At 55.0% G+C, this 16,058-nt stretch overlaps 6 protein-coding genes across 6 annotated transcripts; 2 read left to right on the top strand and 4 right to left on the bottom strand.

Moving 5' to 3' along the window:
• Positions 1-283: 283 nt before the first annotated feature.
• CTAM01_07313 (cutinase) lies at positions 284-1,114 on the top strand (the record flags this gene model as incomplete). Its single annotated transcript, XM_060523336.1, has 3 exons — positions 284-649; positions 708-887; positions 944-1,114. 3 exons carry the CDS (start codon positions 284-286, stop codon positions 1,112-1,114), a joined length of 717 nt encoding a protein of 238 aa, XP_060382074.1.
• Positions 1,115-1,842: 728 nt separating this feature from the next.
• Positions 1,843-3,461, top strand: CTAM01_07312 (phosphotyrosyl phosphate activator protein; the record flags this gene model as incomplete). Its single annotated transcript, XM_060523335.1, has 2 exons — positions 1,843-2,961; positions 3,018-3,461. The coding sequence occupies 2 exons, from the start codon at positions 1,843-1,845 to the stop codon at positions 3,459-3,461; spliced, it is 1,563 nt and encodes a 520-aa protein (XP_060382073.1).
• A 635-nt stretch (positions 3,462-4,096) lies between these two features.
• CTAM01_07311 (uncharacterized protein) lies at positions 4,097-5,007 on the bottom strand (the record flags this gene model as incomplete). Its single annotated transcript, XM_060523334.1, has 3 exons — positions 4,097-4,368; positions 4,436-4,564; positions 4,659-5,007. 3 exons carry the CDS (start codon positions 5,005-5,007, stop codon positions 4,097-4,099), a joined length of 750 nt encoding a protein of 249 aa, XP_060382072.1.
• A 3,890-nt stretch (positions 5,008-8,897) lies between these two features.
• CTAM01_07310 (metal ion transporter metal ion transporter) lies at positions 8,898-10,790 on the bottom strand (the record flags this gene model as incomplete). The annotated part of the gene is made up of 3 exons (XM_060523333.1): positions 8,898-9,750; positions 9,808-10,321; positions 10,382-10,790. 3 exons carry the CDS (start codon positions 10,788-10,790, stop codon positions 8,898-8,900), a joined length of 1,776 nt encoding a protein of 591 aa, XP_060382071.1.
• A 1,135-nt stretch (positions 10,791-11,925) lies between these two features.
• Positions 11,926-12,780, bottom strand: CTAM01_07309 (phospholipid methyltransferase; the record flags this gene model as incomplete). Its single annotated transcript, XM_060523332.1, has 4 exons — positions 11,926-12,440; positions 12,501-12,517; positions 12,581-12,620; positions 12,720-12,780. 4 exons carry the CDS (start codon positions 12,778-12,780, stop codon positions 11,926-11,928), a joined length of 633 nt encoding a protein of 210 aa, XP_060382070.1.
• Positions 12,781-13,521: 741 nt separating this feature from the next.
• CTAM01_07308 (uncharacterized protein) lies at positions 13,522-15,133 on the bottom strand (the record flags this gene model as incomplete). The annotated part of the gene is made up of 4 exons (XM_060523331.1): positions 13,522-14,591; positions 14,647-14,809; positions 14,872-14,993; positions 15,061-15,133. 4 exons carry the CDS (start codon positions 15,131-15,133, stop codon positions 13,522-13,524), a joined length of 1,428 nt encoding a protein of 475 aa, XP_060382069.1.
• Positions 15,134-16,058: the final 925 nt, after the last annotated feature.

Raw genomic sequence — 16,058 nt, 5'->3', positions numbered from 1 at the left:
GCAACGGTCTACTCGATCAAGCAATCTACAACTACAAAGCAGGTTTTTGGCTTTTTCTGACATTTCAGAGTTAAAGAAAAGTTCAAACGGGGTCGGCAATTTCTCATTCGGCGAGGCTTGCATTTGTTATCATCGTTTCTTCGTTTTGACTTTGTACTTTCGCTTTCAGAACCCCTCTTCATATGCCAGCTAGTTGTCTTTGCAACAAGACTGATTTAATGTCGATTGTCCTTCAGGTCGATTCTTCACGAGGTCCTATCGACGAACGGCGCCGTCGCCCAAGATGCGTTTCAGTGTGGGAATTGCGTTCCTTCTCGGCCAGGCTATGGCCTCACCTCACTCGCTCCAGCAACTCCAGCAAAGACAAGACAAGAAAGACTGCCCACCAATTCATATCTTTGGAGCGCGAGAGACTACGGCACCGCCGGGTTTTGGTGCCGCGGCTGGCATCGTCGACGACCTCACCAAGGCGAATCAGGGGGCCACGAACGAGGCCATCAATTATCCCGCATGTGGAGGGTCGTCAGACTGTTTGGGAATCAGCTATGCGGACTCGGTGAAGAATGGGACGGCGGCTGTTGCCACGGTCGTGAATGACTTCAACAAGAAGTGCCCCAAGACGAAGATTGTTATGCTGGGGTTTTCTCAGGTGTGTCTTGCCTGTTAGCATTGTACTAGCAAAGACAGATCTGACTGATGAAAACCAGGGTGCTCAAATCATGGACAACGCGTACTGCGGTGGTGGAGACAGCATTGAAGGGGTCAAGGACGTCAATGTTCTCATCTCCAATGAGGCACTCGGCGCGGTGAAAGTCGCCATCTTCATGGGTGACCCACGTTACGTCGCTGGCCTTCCTTACGAGGTTGGCACATGCAAAACGCAAGGGGTAAGGTGGTGGAAGAAATATACAAAAGAGAAGAAGCAGCTACTAACGCACACCAGTTTGCACCACGACCTCAGGGGTTTCAATGCCCGAACGGAGGCAACATCAAGTCATTCTGTGATTCAGCAGACCCGTTTTGCTGCAACGGCAATGATCCCGTTGCTCATCTACAGTATCCCAGCATCTACGGCGACCAGATTAAACAGTTTGTGAGCGACAAACTAAAATAGAGGAAACGGGAAAGAAGGGTAGAGCCCATCCTACCAAGTAGACCATCAACCTCGACCCAGGGAGACAGACTTACACTTGCAAACCATTCAACCTGGGCGTACCACCAACGCCAGGGCCGCGCGGTCTTTGATCTAATAGACGGCCTCTTCGAAACGAGGGCTATTGAGTCATTTCCGAGTCCTTCTTGTCATCAGACTTTTACCTTTTCTTTCACACCTTTACCAAGAGCTCAACCAGAGGTACATACAGTTCATAATAGGGAGGCCATAGACGGCGCTCAGACAGACCGAGGTTTGGATAGAACCTAAGCATAGACGTAATTAATACAATTTGATACATACTCTCGGTCTCGTCTCGGTCTCGCACAAGTAGTAGAAAGTGTGAGTCCGTTTGACACGTCCAAAAGTCTGCTTCGAGCCAAAAGTCAATTCGGTGTGTTTTGGAGAAAGTTCTATCAGGAATTCGGGAGAAAATAAGCTTGAAGCGGGAGAGAATCTTTAATTGTTCGTAGACCCTGTACGCTGTAGTCATGGTCGCTGACTAAGGCACAATCTGTCGTCACTCCACAATGTTCACCCCTCCATCATCTCAAACAACGGGACGTTGTGCTTAGAGCTCCAAGCTATCATCCACAGTCACAGCGAGCAGAACCTCACACAGCCACACCCAACCCAATATCTCAACCCCTTTCGTCCCAACCCACGAGTACACACACAAGCAAACCAAAATGGATCCTCCAAAACCATCACCATCAACCTCATCAACAAAACCACCCGAAAAACCATCCTTCCCCGCCATCACACCCCTCCCAAAGACCCCGCGCACCTTTCAAACCCCCACCAAGCGCATCAACACCGGCACCGACCTTGCAACCTTTCTCACAACAACAGCCTACCGCGACATCCTCCTCTTCCTCCTCCAGCTCAACCGCTCCCTCTGCCCGCGCCGCAACCCAACCCGCCCAACGGGCCCCTCCACAACCTACCCGCTCTCCTCCGTCCCCTCCACACCCGAACGCGGCCTCCCGCCCTCCATAGCCCGCCTCCAGGCCCTCCTCGCCGAAGCCGAAGCCCTCATCGACCTCGCGCCCCCAGACCCGGGCCCCCGCCGCTTCGGTAACGTCTCCTTCCGCAAGTGGCACGAGCTCCTCGCCGAACGCGCACCCGCCCTGCTGTCCAAACACATCCCCGACTCCGTCCTCGCTTTCCCCGCGACGCCGTCCTCCGAGCCGCCCGCCGCCGAGCTCCTGGCGTACCTCCTCGGCTCCTTTGGCTCCGCGCAGCGCCTGGACTACGGAACGGGCCACGAGCTCGCCTTCCTCGCCTTCCTCGGCTCCCTCTACAAACTCTCCTACTTCGCCGACGACACCGCCACCACCACCACTAACAACACTGTCGCCGACTCAGAAAATGGCCAACCAACTACCGCAGCCGCAGCAGCACCAGACACATCCGCCCTAGACCGCACCATCGTCCTCGGCGTAATCGAACCCTACCTCCGCGTCGTCCGCCGCCTCATCCTCACATACACCCTCGAGCCAGCAGGATCCCACGGCGTATGGGGCCTCGACGACCACTCCTTCCTCCCCTACATCTTCGGCTCCGCCCAGCTCGCGGCGCCCGTGTCCGCGGACTCGGACCCGATGCCGACGGAGGGCTCCGTCCGCGGCGCGCCCAAGACGGGGGACATTGTCAAGCCCGCCGTCGTCGAGGACCAGCGCTCCGAGAACATGTACTTCTCCGCCGTCGGGTTCATCAACGACGTGAAAAAGGGTCCGTTTTGGGAACACAGTCCCATCCTCTTTGACGTGTCTGGCGTCAAGGACGGCTGGGGCAAGATCAATAAGGTGAAGCCCACGTTCTTCTCGTACCAGTGTAGGGTAATAACTGACATCCCTCCCAGGGCATGCTCAAAATGTTCAACGCAGAGGTCCTCCAAAAGTTCCCCGTCGTCCAGCACTTCACGTTCGGCTCCCTCTTCTCCTGGGACCAAGACCCCAACGCCGCGCCCGTATCACAGTCCGTCCACGCCGCGAACCAGCCCTCGTACAACTACCCAGCAACAACGGCGCCTCCCCCACCCCAAGCCGGTGCAGGCACGGCCGCGCCGTGGGCGACAGCAGGTGGTGCTGGTGCTGGTGCTGTTCCGATAGGTCGCATGCCCCCTCCTCCCCCTGGTAGCGCGGGAATACCCTACTCGCGACAGCCGCCGCCGCCACCGTCATCCGCGGCTTCGGCGAGGGCGCCGCCGCCGGGTATGATGGCCATGCCTCCTGGCGCACAGGAGGCGAGGCAGGGCACGGCTGATGCGCAGATTGCGTTGACCAAGGCGCCGTGGGCAAAGTGACGAGAGTGAAAGGGAACACGGAGGATGTCAAGAGTTGTTATATGGAATAGATACCCCGACTGATTGTGGCTCAAGCTGAGCAGAGGTTAGTTTGAACGCATGGGTGGAGATGGAACCTGAAAAAAGCCAAAGGGTAAAGACGTGAGCCGGGAAGTGGTCAAACGAGACCAATGATATCTGCATAGCCTGGAGATACAACTTGTGGATACACCGCTTTCGTTGCTCCGGTGTGTCTGTAGCGTCTGGAGACAACAGCCCGTGGACGAGAAGAAAAGACAAATATCATATCAGTTTAAGAAAGTACGCTCGATTCAACTTCTCGACTAATGGGTATCCGACAATTAAGCAAATGAACATGAGTAGACCAACGGTCTGAAAGCAAGAAAACCATCTAAACCCCCAATTGCATGTATGTGCCGCTTATTCTCCCCTTGTGACTGGAGTGGCTTCGTCATCGTCGTGGAGGACAGCGGTTCGAGAGATGACGTTACGGGGCTGAATCGCTTGCATCAATTGCTCTCTTGCTCCTCTGCCGACCCAAGCCCCTTGACCTCTAGTCGAGTCTAGTCCTTCTTCAACCAGATGACACTGTGATTCCGAAACCAGTCGTTGGGGCCGAAATCCAACGGCGCAATCTAGGCGGTGGCAGCGGCCTCCTTCTTCTCCTCGGGCTTGGCGGCCTCGGTGGGAGCGGCGGCGGCCGGAGCAGGGGCAGCAGCGGGCGCGGGCGCGGTCTCAGCAGCAGCGGGAGCGGCGGCCGGGGCGGTGGGCGCGGGAGTTTCCTCCGTCTTCGCGGGCTCGGTGGCGGCCGGGGCAGCAGGGGCAGCGGCGGGAGCGGGGGCGGTGGCGGGCTCAGGGGCCTTGGGGGCCTCGGCGGCTACGGCAGGAGCTGCGGGCGCAGCGGGAGCTGTGCGAAGCGCATCGGGTCAGTCATCTTTTTCCTTCGTGAATTTTGCGTAGTTGGGGAGACTCACCAGCCTCGGGAGCCTTGGCGGGCTCGGTGGTAGCAGGAGCAGCATCCTCCTTCTTAGCCTCAGGCTCGGGGGCCTTGACCGGCTCAGCAGCGGCAGCAGGAGCAGGAGCAGGAGCAGCAGCGGGCTCAGCTGTGTCGTAGTCAGTCAGTAAGAGCTTGTTGAGGCGATAACCTGGCGAGAGGTTGTTCACGCGAACATGAAGAAGCGAGAGGAGGGAGCGTACTGGCCGGGGCAGCGGCGGGGGCAGCTTCAGTCTTGGTAGGCTCGGTGGCAGCGGGCGTGGTGGTCGTCGCGACAGGCTTGGCTTCGGCGGGCTTTGCCTCGGCCTTCTTCTCGTCCTTCTTCTTGAAGATGGCCTTGAACTTGGACTTGAGGTTGTCCAGGGCGTCGATGGCTAGTTGGGAAGCATCGCATGTTAGTGATTTTTCTTGGCACTTCTGACTCAGATATTTGTTGCGTCGTCGCGTATCTTTGAGAAGCTCTGATAGCTTCTCCGGCAGCTTTCGCAGTAGGACGACCGGGGAGAACTTGGGGAAGGGTGGGAAACGGGCAGACTTACGAACTCCAGGCATGATGGCTGATTTTCGAGAGAGGATGTGTGTGTAAGAGCTGGTGTAGTCGTGTATGTGCTATGTATGTACGTGTGTAAGCGATTGCGGCGATGGAGCTACGATACTCGGCGACGATGGATGCTGGAGAGATGTAGTTGGGACGACGACGGGGTCAGGGCAGGTCTATGTAAAGAGCAAGAAAGTCAAAAAGAGGCCACCGACGATGAGGTGGGCAAAAAGGGCCAAGGGCCGGGGGGTGTTCCCATTTCTCAGAGAGGATGGAAATAGACGGTGCAGATAGACGCCCACCGCAGGCCTCAGGGAAGGGTCTCGTCTTCAGGTCTCGTCTCAGCACAGTATAGCACAGCACAGCACAGCATGGCAGTCACGCGTTGGACTTGGCATAAGTCTCTCTCTCTCTCTCTCTCTCTCTCTCTGTATGTACTCCGTACAGTATAAAGTACCTTAAGAGGCAGTGGGAGGCATGACGGCGGTGAGGTGGGCAACCAAGGGAAGAGCCCAGGATGCCATGCCGGGACTTTCCAGCCAAAGGCAAAATGATCAAGGTGGGAACCAATGGGCTGCATGACCTCCCTGGCTGAGGCAGTGACAATCAATGGGGATTCGGGGGAATGGGACATGGCCTGTGTCTGTAGGTACTTGTTGACGATCCTCGTCACTTCTCATACGTCTTCTCTGTCCTTCTTGTTCCAACAAACGCCAGTCTGTGGTGTTGCTTCTCGTCTTGTTGGAGTAGTAGAGATAATGGAATATCAGGAAGAACCACATCTTTGGCCATCTCGGGTTCCATTGTCTGGAACTTGTAAGGTTCTTTCTTGTCTGGGCTCAGTACTAAGAGGTAGTGAAGTGTGGTAGGGATGGCAGCTGCACGGCCTTCCCACTAACAGATGCACGGGGCCAGTAGCGGCGGTACGTATCTGAGCTTAGCCTGCGAGAACTCGTCAAGTCCCGTCCATCAGTCTGGAGAGACTCGTGGAGAGCACCTTATCCACCACACACCTGAGCTTGATCCCTCCGTTCATCGAAGAAGAGACTGCCCTGGCATCCGTCTGTATAGATAAACATATCTCATGGCGTAGGGGCTAGAGAGTCACTTTACTGTCGAGCCCTCTTCCGTAACGAAGCATCAGTCGGGAAAGAGTCCAACGGACCACAGTCCAAAGTTCAGAGTTCATCCGTCATCGGAGATTCGCACGCCAGTTCGTATCGATTCCCGCTGTAAGTTTGATGAACAGGATGGGCACTCGACGGGATGCTGAAACCCTGCTTTTCTGCCCCCCATCTGCCATCCTTCCTCTGCCCTCTGTACCTCTCTGGCTGGCCGTCGGTTACTTGCCTGCTTGCTGGCTCACTTGCAGCTGCAAGCCAAGAATATTCCCATCTTCTGCCGCCGTATCTGCTGCTACCGCCGCCGCTGCCGTATCCCAATATCCTGCGCATCTGCCCTCGCCAAGGCATCTCGTCCCATCCCACTCACTGCACCAGGCAGACCAGGCAGACTGCTCTGCCCTGCAGGGTGGCATCCAGACGCATCCAACATTGGGGGGGTTTTCCAAGATGTGCGTGTGTGTCTATGAGATACCTTAGCGTCGCCTGCGTGGGTTAAAGAGAGAGACATAAATCCTGACGGAATGCCGTCATTTCACTTCAAGCCAGATTCAGGACCAGGGTCCAACACAATCGAGGCAACCCAGCGCACCAGTGGCCAGGGCATATCAGCCTAGGCGCTACGTAGTCTAGTTCATCATTCATTCTGCCATCTATTATCGGGATGGCTATCCCCCAAAAAAGAATAGCGGGAATAGCAACAATCAGTACGAACCACTGAAGACCAAAGGTTGGATCGAATAATCGATTTCGCCCGGTGGGCTTTTCGAGATTGCTCGAAATTGGCGCGGATGGATCGTTAGGGGGCCCTGGCCAAGCCTGCCTGCTTTTCCCTCGTCCCGCTGCGACGTTGCTCATCTCGACTCGCTTGTTGATCCTCACATTGACAGGAGGTTCGACGTTTTGCTACGCAGACTCCACGGCTAAGATGCAAGTACTCCGTAGGTTTGGAAATAAAGTCTGGCTCATCTGTCGGCACGTGGGTGGGCGCACACACACACACTCCTTTGCACACCACCACTTACTGCATAATTTGTATGCACCACGACGTCAACTTCAGCCAGGGCGAAAACCAGGCTCAGAACCGAAACCGACAAAAGTGAGGAGTGTATGTAAGATGCGACAAAAGAGAACAAGAGTCGAGAGGTAAGGTTAAGATGGCCAAAAAAGCAAAAGAATGGGGCTCAACCGGGGATCGAACCCGGGGCCTCTCGCAGAAGACGACTTGACGGAATCAAGAACCCAAAGCGAGAATCATACCTCTAGACCATTGAGCCGAACCAAGCCGTTTTGCGGCTAGGAATGCAGGGGCTGCGATGACGGGGAGGTTCGATTGACCGCTTATGTCCCCTGTCAAAAATGGAAGAATGGGGCAGCTATTTTTTTCGTCCGTGGTGCTGCTGCTCGCTTCCCCAGTGTGCCAGCCTGCCGCTAAATCCAAGGCGCGAAGAGAAGGAAGTTCAAAAGGTTGTAGATCTAGGTGTGTCGGGAATCTCGTTCCTTGTATGCCGCAGTCAATGGTTTGAGGGAAAACGATAGAAATCAGAGAGGCTCCTTCCGGGTGTTGTAAAAGACAAATCTCGATTTTTTCGTTTCTTGGCTGGGTGGCAGAAATTAATCATGAAGCGTTCGGGAGCTGGCAAGCCGGCCCTTGCTAGATCCTCCAATCAATATCTAGCCTGTCTCCGCCCGCCGATATGGTTTCCCTGGCCAAGGACCGACTACCTTATTTGCCTCCATAGTGACATTTATCCGGCGGTGAACTTCCAGATCGCAGAAGCAAGCTGTGTATAGACTCCTTGGGGGAGTGGCAGGCGCAGCGCGCAAGAAGCAGTTAGCGAGCAAGACTCCGTCGTTCTCATAGAAGATCATGACCTGTCAACAGCCAGTGTACTCAGTAAGGTAATAACCCCATGGAAGCGAATGCCTTCTCGAAGCCAATATAACTTACACAGTCAAGTAGCTAAGTCCTAGGCCTAATCAGATGACGCCTCCAAGCCCAAAAGTAGGAAAAACGACCTGGCTCTCTTCCGACGTTGTCTACACATCAAGCTCGCAGGCTCACTGTACTAGGTAAACTCAGTGAAATTATCAAGTCGTGCTCCTATCTACATGCCTATATGCCTAATCGATCCAATTCCAAGATCTCAGTAGAGAAAGCCCGCCTTGACGCCCATATTTTCTTCCCATGGATGAAGATCATGAAGGGTCCCAAAATCACGCAACTATCTCCAGTCTATTCTAGATAGAAGAGGTTCTGTCATCGACAATCTCATCAAAGACCGGCGACATAGCCATCTCCCACATGGCATTCCGCATCCTGCTTTGACATGTAAGAATCAGGAAGGGTTGGACCGAAATGCGAGTATATCCACGTCTCCCCGGGCAGGGGAAGTTGTCGATGATCAAATATTCGTGATTCACATCTCATCTTGTGCCGACATTCGGTACCATATGTAAGTAAGTAGGCAATACACAATGAGTCCTCGTAAATCTGCAACATACGAAAAACTGAGCTGAATCAAAGACAGTAGAATCTCACAAGCATTTAGATAAGATATAATCGAGAGAAGTGAACTTGAAAATTGTCTGTCATGTCAGAATTGTGCTCGCCTCCTTTATACATCCCCTTATTAAATCCCACCACCACTCCAACTGTCTCGTACATTACATACATGATAGTATCGAATATACAAGCAAGTCATCAAGTCATCAGTCGTCAAAACGTCCAAAATGTGCGTATACCTTTCCCCGTTTCCTCCCATAAGCAAAACCAAAAACGCTCAATTATGAGCATTTAACACCAACAACACCAAATTCGCCACAACCATGACAGTAATCATCAACCAAAGCAAAACAGCAAGCACCGTAACCCACCACGAATTCGCCATCTTCACCCCAACAGCACTAAACCGCCGCGCCGGCACGACGCCCGTATCAGACCCGTAGCTCGCGGCGCCGGGTACAACAGTCATGTACTTGTCAAACGACGTGAAATAAATCAGCGGCGCCGTGATGATGGGCAACACGGTGCTCAGCACGACCTGCGTGCCCGTCAAGGCGTTGCTGAGCCCGGACTGCCCCGCGACGGCGACGACGACAACGGTCGGCGTGACGCTTATGAGGCGCGTCGCGAGGCGGCGGAGCCAGGGCCGCATGCGCCAGTTGAGCGCTCCCTCGCTGACGAGCTGGCCGGCGATGGTGCATACCAGGCCCGCGGATACGCCTGACAAAAGGAGGGCAAAGGCAAAGATGATCCCAGCAGCGGAGGAGATGCTGTTGGCAAGTAAGTCGTGCATACCGAAGATGTCAGAGGCGAGAGACGTCTGGCCCTGGTAGAGCGCTGAACCCGCCACGATGAGAATGGCCGAGTTGACGAAGAGCGCAAAGATGAAGAGGGAGAAGACGATCTCGGCGATGGAGAACTTCATGCAGTGCTTTATGGCGGCCATGGAGGGGAAGTAAAAGACCTTGTTGTAGCTATCGACGGTGGTCATTGTGTCGGAGCGGGGGAGTTCCTGGAGGTTACCCTCCTTCATGTCAAAGTCTTTGAGGCGGGACTGGACGACGCCCGAGCCAAGGTGGAGGCTGTGAGGCATGACTGTTGCGCCCAAGATTCCACAAGACTGATATAATCTGTTACAGTACATGTTAGCACGACCATTGGATCGCAGGAGGGCCTTCTCTACATACCCCTGAGTCTGGATGATGGAGCTGGACGGGAGGTATCCGCGAAACACCTGACCGACGGTCGTATTCTCAATCAACGAAAGCTGAATACAGAAGCAAACGACGACGCCCAAAACAAGAAAACAGACGCCAATCTCAAACAGCCGTAGGCCGCGCATCGAACCATCAGGGCGGTAAAAGACGACGATGAAGACAACGTCCACAATGGTGAGAACGACGCAGGCGATCAACGGCAACTTTGGTATAAGCAGGTGTATAGCCGTTGCAGTTCCAATGACGACCGCCATATCCGTCGCGACAATGGCAATCTCGGCGAGTGCGTAGACAATGAGATTCATCCATCTCGGGAGGAAGACGCGGCAGGCGGTCGCCAAGTCAAGGCCTGTGATGGTCCCGAGTTTGATAGACGGCGCCTGGAGGAATATCGCAACAATGTTGCTCAGCAGAACGATGAACAGCAGGTCAAAGTGATAGGAAGCCCCGGCGGCGATATCAGTGGCGTAGTTTCCGGGATCAACTGCGTCAGATGGTCAGTCTCGACTGCACTTTCAATACCTCGTTCTCCAAGGATACCTACTATATGCGACGGCAATCATGAACCCGGGTCCCACAAACTTGCCAAATGTCATGAGGTCGCTCCATCGCCTGTTGATCCAGTTCTTCTCCCTCTTGTGAACGGTATGGCCTGGCAAGGGAAGTGTCGGTCCTTCAAGGAGCGAAAACGGGCCCTCGTCGTCGATCCGCGTCTGCTTCTTGAGCGTATTCGGGGCAAAATCCTCAGTGCTGGCCGACGTGCCCTGCGACGATACAATGGCATTGAGGTTGATGAAATCCGGTGGCACGTCACTCAGTCGCCTGGACTCCGAGTGTGACTGGCCATGTAGAGTTTGGCTGATGGTGTAGTCGGCGGTGAAAGGACTGACGCTGGATCGGCGGGAACTGCCACCTTGCTGAGCGACAGGCTCATCCAGCCATGTAGGCTTCATGGTATCCCAGGTAGCAACGACAGATTTTGATCTGGTCCGCGATGCTACATTCCAAGGGGACGATTAGAATTGATGCCAATGTGTAACCTTGACAAGCAGACTCGTCAAAACTTGCCATGGGAGCGCTTATGAGCGGCAGCGTTGAACGCTTTGCAAGAGCATCAAAGGGGGGGAGGGAAAGGGGAACAAAAGACTCCTCGGTTTGAGGGTTTGAGGAGGGAAACGGGAAACAGCATAGTTTTGTCACGTCCAAAGGTGCCGATGCTGAAAACGGAGCCGGAAACACTACCAGATCCTCACTCGACGGCAAAAAACATTCCGAATGCGGTCTCCGCGAAGGCCTACGGCGCCTCCGTATGAGACACCACATCGTCATGAGAGCAAGCCCTGGGAAACATCCGACCGAGCTACTGGGACGCCCAAGAAAGACGGAATGGAACCGGGCAGTGGGTTTTCTCTTCGAAACAGGTCCAGATGTGCGAGGGTCTTTCTTGGCTAATGCGGACGGGGCGGGACGAGCAAAGAAGGGCGCTCCACGAAGCGCCCGCCACTAGCAGTCAGTCGAGTCTTGGGAGAATGCTTCTGGACCAGACTTCCTGAGACCTTTTGTCCGCGTTCGGAATAGCCGGTGGGAGAGGGCACTTGCTAATGTTAACCAACATGGCGAAATCAACGATTATGGCATGGCTTGCCATTTCAAGTCTGTGAGTGGATAAAAGCAGAAGTTGAAGCTGTGGCGTAAACGGAGGCGCCTAACCATGTCATGTAAATTGCATCTTCTGGTTGGCCTGACTAGAAGCGAAGTTTCTCTGGTCTGAATCACTAAAGTAATAGGTGTTCGACAGCCGAACTTTGTTGAAGGCTGATGTCCATTTTTATTTGGTCTCTCTCTCTCTTCTCCCTTGGCGGGCCGTTTTGGGCTTGACTCGGCCGGCCGCCTTCGGGAAGATGTGTGTGTGGGACGGTCAGCTCACCGGACTGACCGGGCTCACCGAGACCCATATCACCGCAGTATCCCGGCGGGGACCTGCGTGGCTCCGTACACCCCCTGTCGTCCGGTCTTGCGCTCGGCCCCGATCCGGAACGGGATGTGGAGATGGGTTTTGTGCTGTTGAAGCTGGGCCTCTTTTCGCATTCACCTAATCTTCTTGGTGTCCTTGCCAGCAGCACGTTCGCGGTCTCTCTTGGCATAGATGCCAGCAGTAAAGGGGTTCTCATAGCGCAGGGCAATTTGGTAAACGATGAAGACCCAGACAGTCAGCAGGATGCCGGCGGGCTTGCCGTAGATGAGGGCGGCGCCAAGGAAGCTCAGGGTGGACCCATTGTACATCGGGGCGTCGGTAATGCTGAAGGGGAAGCCAGTCACGATGCTGTCCATCAAAATGCCGAAGTAGTCACCGAGAAACGTGCCGGTAATACCCAGCTGCCATGTCGAAGAGAGAACGAGAACGTTGCCACACGCCACGAGGGCGTATCCGACATAGGTCACCGCATCGGACGCGAGAAGTGGGTGGGCTGGCTGGAAGCGCAGGGCCCGTTCGTAGAGAAGATCACGGAAAATGCCGAGAGAAAAGATGGTGGCAGCCAGACCGTAGCATGCAGCTTGCGAACGTCCACCAGCGAGCTTGGTGAGGATCTTGTTCTTGTACTCTGGGAACCAAGCAGGTTAGACGGTGGCTACTGGGACACGACCGTGGCGGCTTCACGAACCTTGTCTTGCGACGATGCTACGCAGATGTTAGCACACAACTTAGCTGAGGCACGCTGACGAACATAGGAAAGCAACTTACTTCCAGAACAACGGGTTGAAGGCAATTGCAGCGGCAGAAACTGTTTGCAACGATTTGGGTCAGCGGGGGGAAAGAGGCGACGACGAGGAGCTCGAGAGGAAAGGAAGGGCCCAAGCTCCACGGGTACGACATGACGTACTGAGTAGGCTCTTCTGGTTGAAGTCGACCAGGGCCTTGTTGTCAATCTGGACGGGCGCCATGGCGAATACCAATGTCAATGGAGAGGAATGCTGTTGTAGAACGAGAGAAATCTGCAAGGCAATGCAACGAGTAGTTTTCCTCTCAAAAGAAAGAAAACCGTTGAGGACAGAGAGTAGCTTATTTAGGAAGAAGAGAAGGATGGGTTGGGAAGTCTCGCAGGCTTGTGACAGAAGCTTGCTCCACCCCAGGTATTTATGTTAGCGGGGACACCTGGCCATAGCGTCTCGTCATAACGGAGTACCAGTAATGCACCGCTGGGGGTCCAAGGGTACGGTTTACGTCCTTAGGTAAGTACTTTTCATCCTGTTACCTACGTACCTTTCCGTACCTACCATGAGGTACCTTTACCGTTTGATCTTAAGGTAGGTAGCCTTAGGTTTCTTTTCTTCACGGGGTTTCGACGGTCTTCGGGGCTGGGGTAAATGAACCCTCCAGCCCCCGCCGCAGCTATCCGATCCTTGACGCGGCAAGCGATAGCTCGAGAGAACGAGCTCCTTTGCCAGCGCATCCAACGCAATCCAGTCCTCCAAAGACTCTGAGACGCAAGGGAAGGCAGTACAGAATCATGAACTGAAAAGGGTCATCAAGGAATTCAGCATATATATATATAACTGACTAGAAAACAGCGCGCCGCCTTGACCAATTCGCAACATGGGGGGTATCAATTGCAACGTCAACCGCCAAACACCATGACCCGGAGATAATCCCTCAAAGTAAGCCAACAACGCCCGGGCACCCATTCACCTGCGATTCCTAGTCTTCTTGGCCACGGTGCCCGTATCTTCTTCCTCGTCGTCCTGGCCCTTCTTGAGATCCTCCGTGAGGCCCCACTTCTCCTTGTCGTACCAGTCCTCGCCGTCAGACATATCCCGGTTGGCACCACTGTGCGCTTCCGACTTGGACCACTCGAGAACTGTGTTGCGTAGCCGGTTGGCCTTGAGAAGGCCTTCGTGGAGCTTCATAGCACCGCGGCAGACCTCCTCTTGTTTCTGGACGTACAGAGCTAACAGGCGGCGGATATCCTCGGCCTCTGCCTCTGGTAGACCCACATCTCGGTCTGGGCGAGCGTTGGCCGGCGGCCGGAAAAATGGGTGGACAAAGGTTTCGTCCGCCGTCTCCGATGCCGTCGCCATTGACGGCGCATGCGTACCGTTGCCATCAGCCAGTTCTGTTCCGGGCTGTGACGGAGGTATCGCGTTGCCATCGTGCATTTCAACGTCAACCGCCTTTTGCTTCTGCTTCTTGTCGGCTTTGCTTTCAACCTGTGCCTCCTTGGCTACCGTGCTAGGTTTGGAAGTTTCGCCGTTTGCTACCTGGGATGCGTCTGCCTCAGGCTGAGTGTGCTCCTTGTCTGCCTTTTCAGATGCGGACTTCGCAGCATCCCCCTTCTCGGAGCCGGCATCAGTCATTGTTACGTCCCCATCTTCGTTGTCCTTGTCTCCAGACGCCTCGCCGTTCGTGCCGTTTGGCGCATGTTCTGGTTTCGCATCGCCGCTCAACGTACCAGAGGAGGCGTCCCCGTTTGATCCGGCAGTGGTGGCTTTCGTGTTTTGTAGGTAGCCGCGTTCGACGTAGTCTGTAGAGTACAAGTCGGCATCGTCCGGGCCGACCATCATGCCACAGGGGACCCATGTGTAGTCGCCGCAAATCTTTGTGAAGAGATGTCTGACTCTCCACAGCGATGCATTTTCTTTCCGTCGAACGTCGCAGCTTTGCTCTGCTATCTCGTCTAGGGTCTTGGCTGTGAAGGGTTTCGAAAGGGTCGGATGTTGTGGCAGATCGATTGAGGCAGTCAAGGGAGCTAGGATTTCTGGAACGGGGTCAGTTAAGAGCCTGGGACCGCGATTGATTCTTGTGGTACTGACGTTCAATTCGAATATTGGCGTAGGGGTCAAGCTCTGTGGCCGAGGAGACAGCCTCCTGAATGCGCTCCTCGTCGTCGTCGCTGTCAATTTCGTACCCTTCTTCGTCTACAATGGGAGGGTTGCGGCTGATTATCGTGCGCTGCTGGCCAGCGTAGTCAATCACCTGCGATGGTTAGTGTTGGTCGGACGCCGTGGGCGGGTATGCGGGAGGAACTCGCGACGTACTTCGTTGTAGACTTCGGGACCGGAGGGTGGTGCGAGTTGACCTTTGTGAGCAAAGAGTGCGCGCTTCTGGAGTTTGTGGCCGCGGTTGCCGTAGTGGTCAATCTCGTCGTCCGAGTCGGATTCTGCCAGGTGCTCGTTAGAATGTGAGGTCGACAAGGCTTCACGACGGGAAGTGATTGGTCTGCGTACCATAGGCTTTTCGCTTCAGAGCCTTCTTCATAGCGGCGACCGTCTCGGCGAACAGGATCTGTTGGGTTGCCATTGCGCTATTCAGACTCTTGCCCCTGGCGACGTGCCCAAGCGATCACGGAGGTGGGTGCGGTGGCAGCGGCAGCGAGAAGCAGGACGAGGGGAGACAGAGTTGGGGTCGATTGGAGCCTTTTTCGAGTAAAGAGACTAAACAGTCTCAAATGACTGGTTATTGAGTTCGAAGCGGATCGGGAGAGGTGCGAGAGGAAGTCATTTACGAGACCGGTTCGGAGAATGGTGTGGTGTGGGAGAGGTGTAGGAAAGGTAGAATGGGTAGCCCTCAATTTCTGCGCGCAGCCTCTGTGACGAGGCGGGAGGAGAAGCACGCGGGCGGGCGAGGCTGGATTTCCTGGCCCTGTGGAGGGTACCTGACTGCGCTCCCACACTGATGAGCGTCCTACTAGGTACAGAGCGACTGCGCTGCGCTTTCCACTGCTGCCACGCTCTTTGGAGGTGGGTCGACCATGACCGCATTTAGGTGTACAGCCAATCATGGCACCCAGCATCGGCAGCCACTTTACCCGATGCCGAGATGTCCTGCTGTCGCTGATCGGCTGCCCTGTGCCTCCAGCGCTGTTCCAGGGGGGGTGTCCACCTGCTTTGTGGTCACTGCCCGTATCACTACAGCGGGACGATAAGGTACCTGTGGCCTGAACACATTAACGTAGCTTAGGATTACCGGCGGTGGGCTGGGAATGGGGTGAGGTGCGGGACGAGAGCTGTGATACTTTTGACATGTATCTTTCTTCTCACAGACCTGTTGGAGGACGCAGGACACCCATGCTTGCGCGCTCCTCAACTTGCACGAAGCTTCCCCATTCGCGACAACGTGCAAGTCTTGCTCACTGCACGCTCTCTTGCTGCAATCGCCTGGTTTCCTGATCCAAGCGGTCATGCTCCCTTGAGTACTGCTTCCGTGAGTGCCCACTAGCTACTGC

Source organism: Colletotrichum tamarilloi (genome assembly GCF_030869305.1).
Source record: "Colletotrichum tamarilloi strain Tom-12 chromosome Unknown Scaffold_22.1, whole genome shotgun sequence".
NCBI classification, from domain to species: Eukaryota; Fungi; Ascomycota; class Sordariomycetes; order Glomerellales; family Glomerellaceae; genus Colletotrichum; species Colletotrichum tamarilloi.
This window is presented reverse-complemented; position numbering and strand designations above follow the sequence as displayed.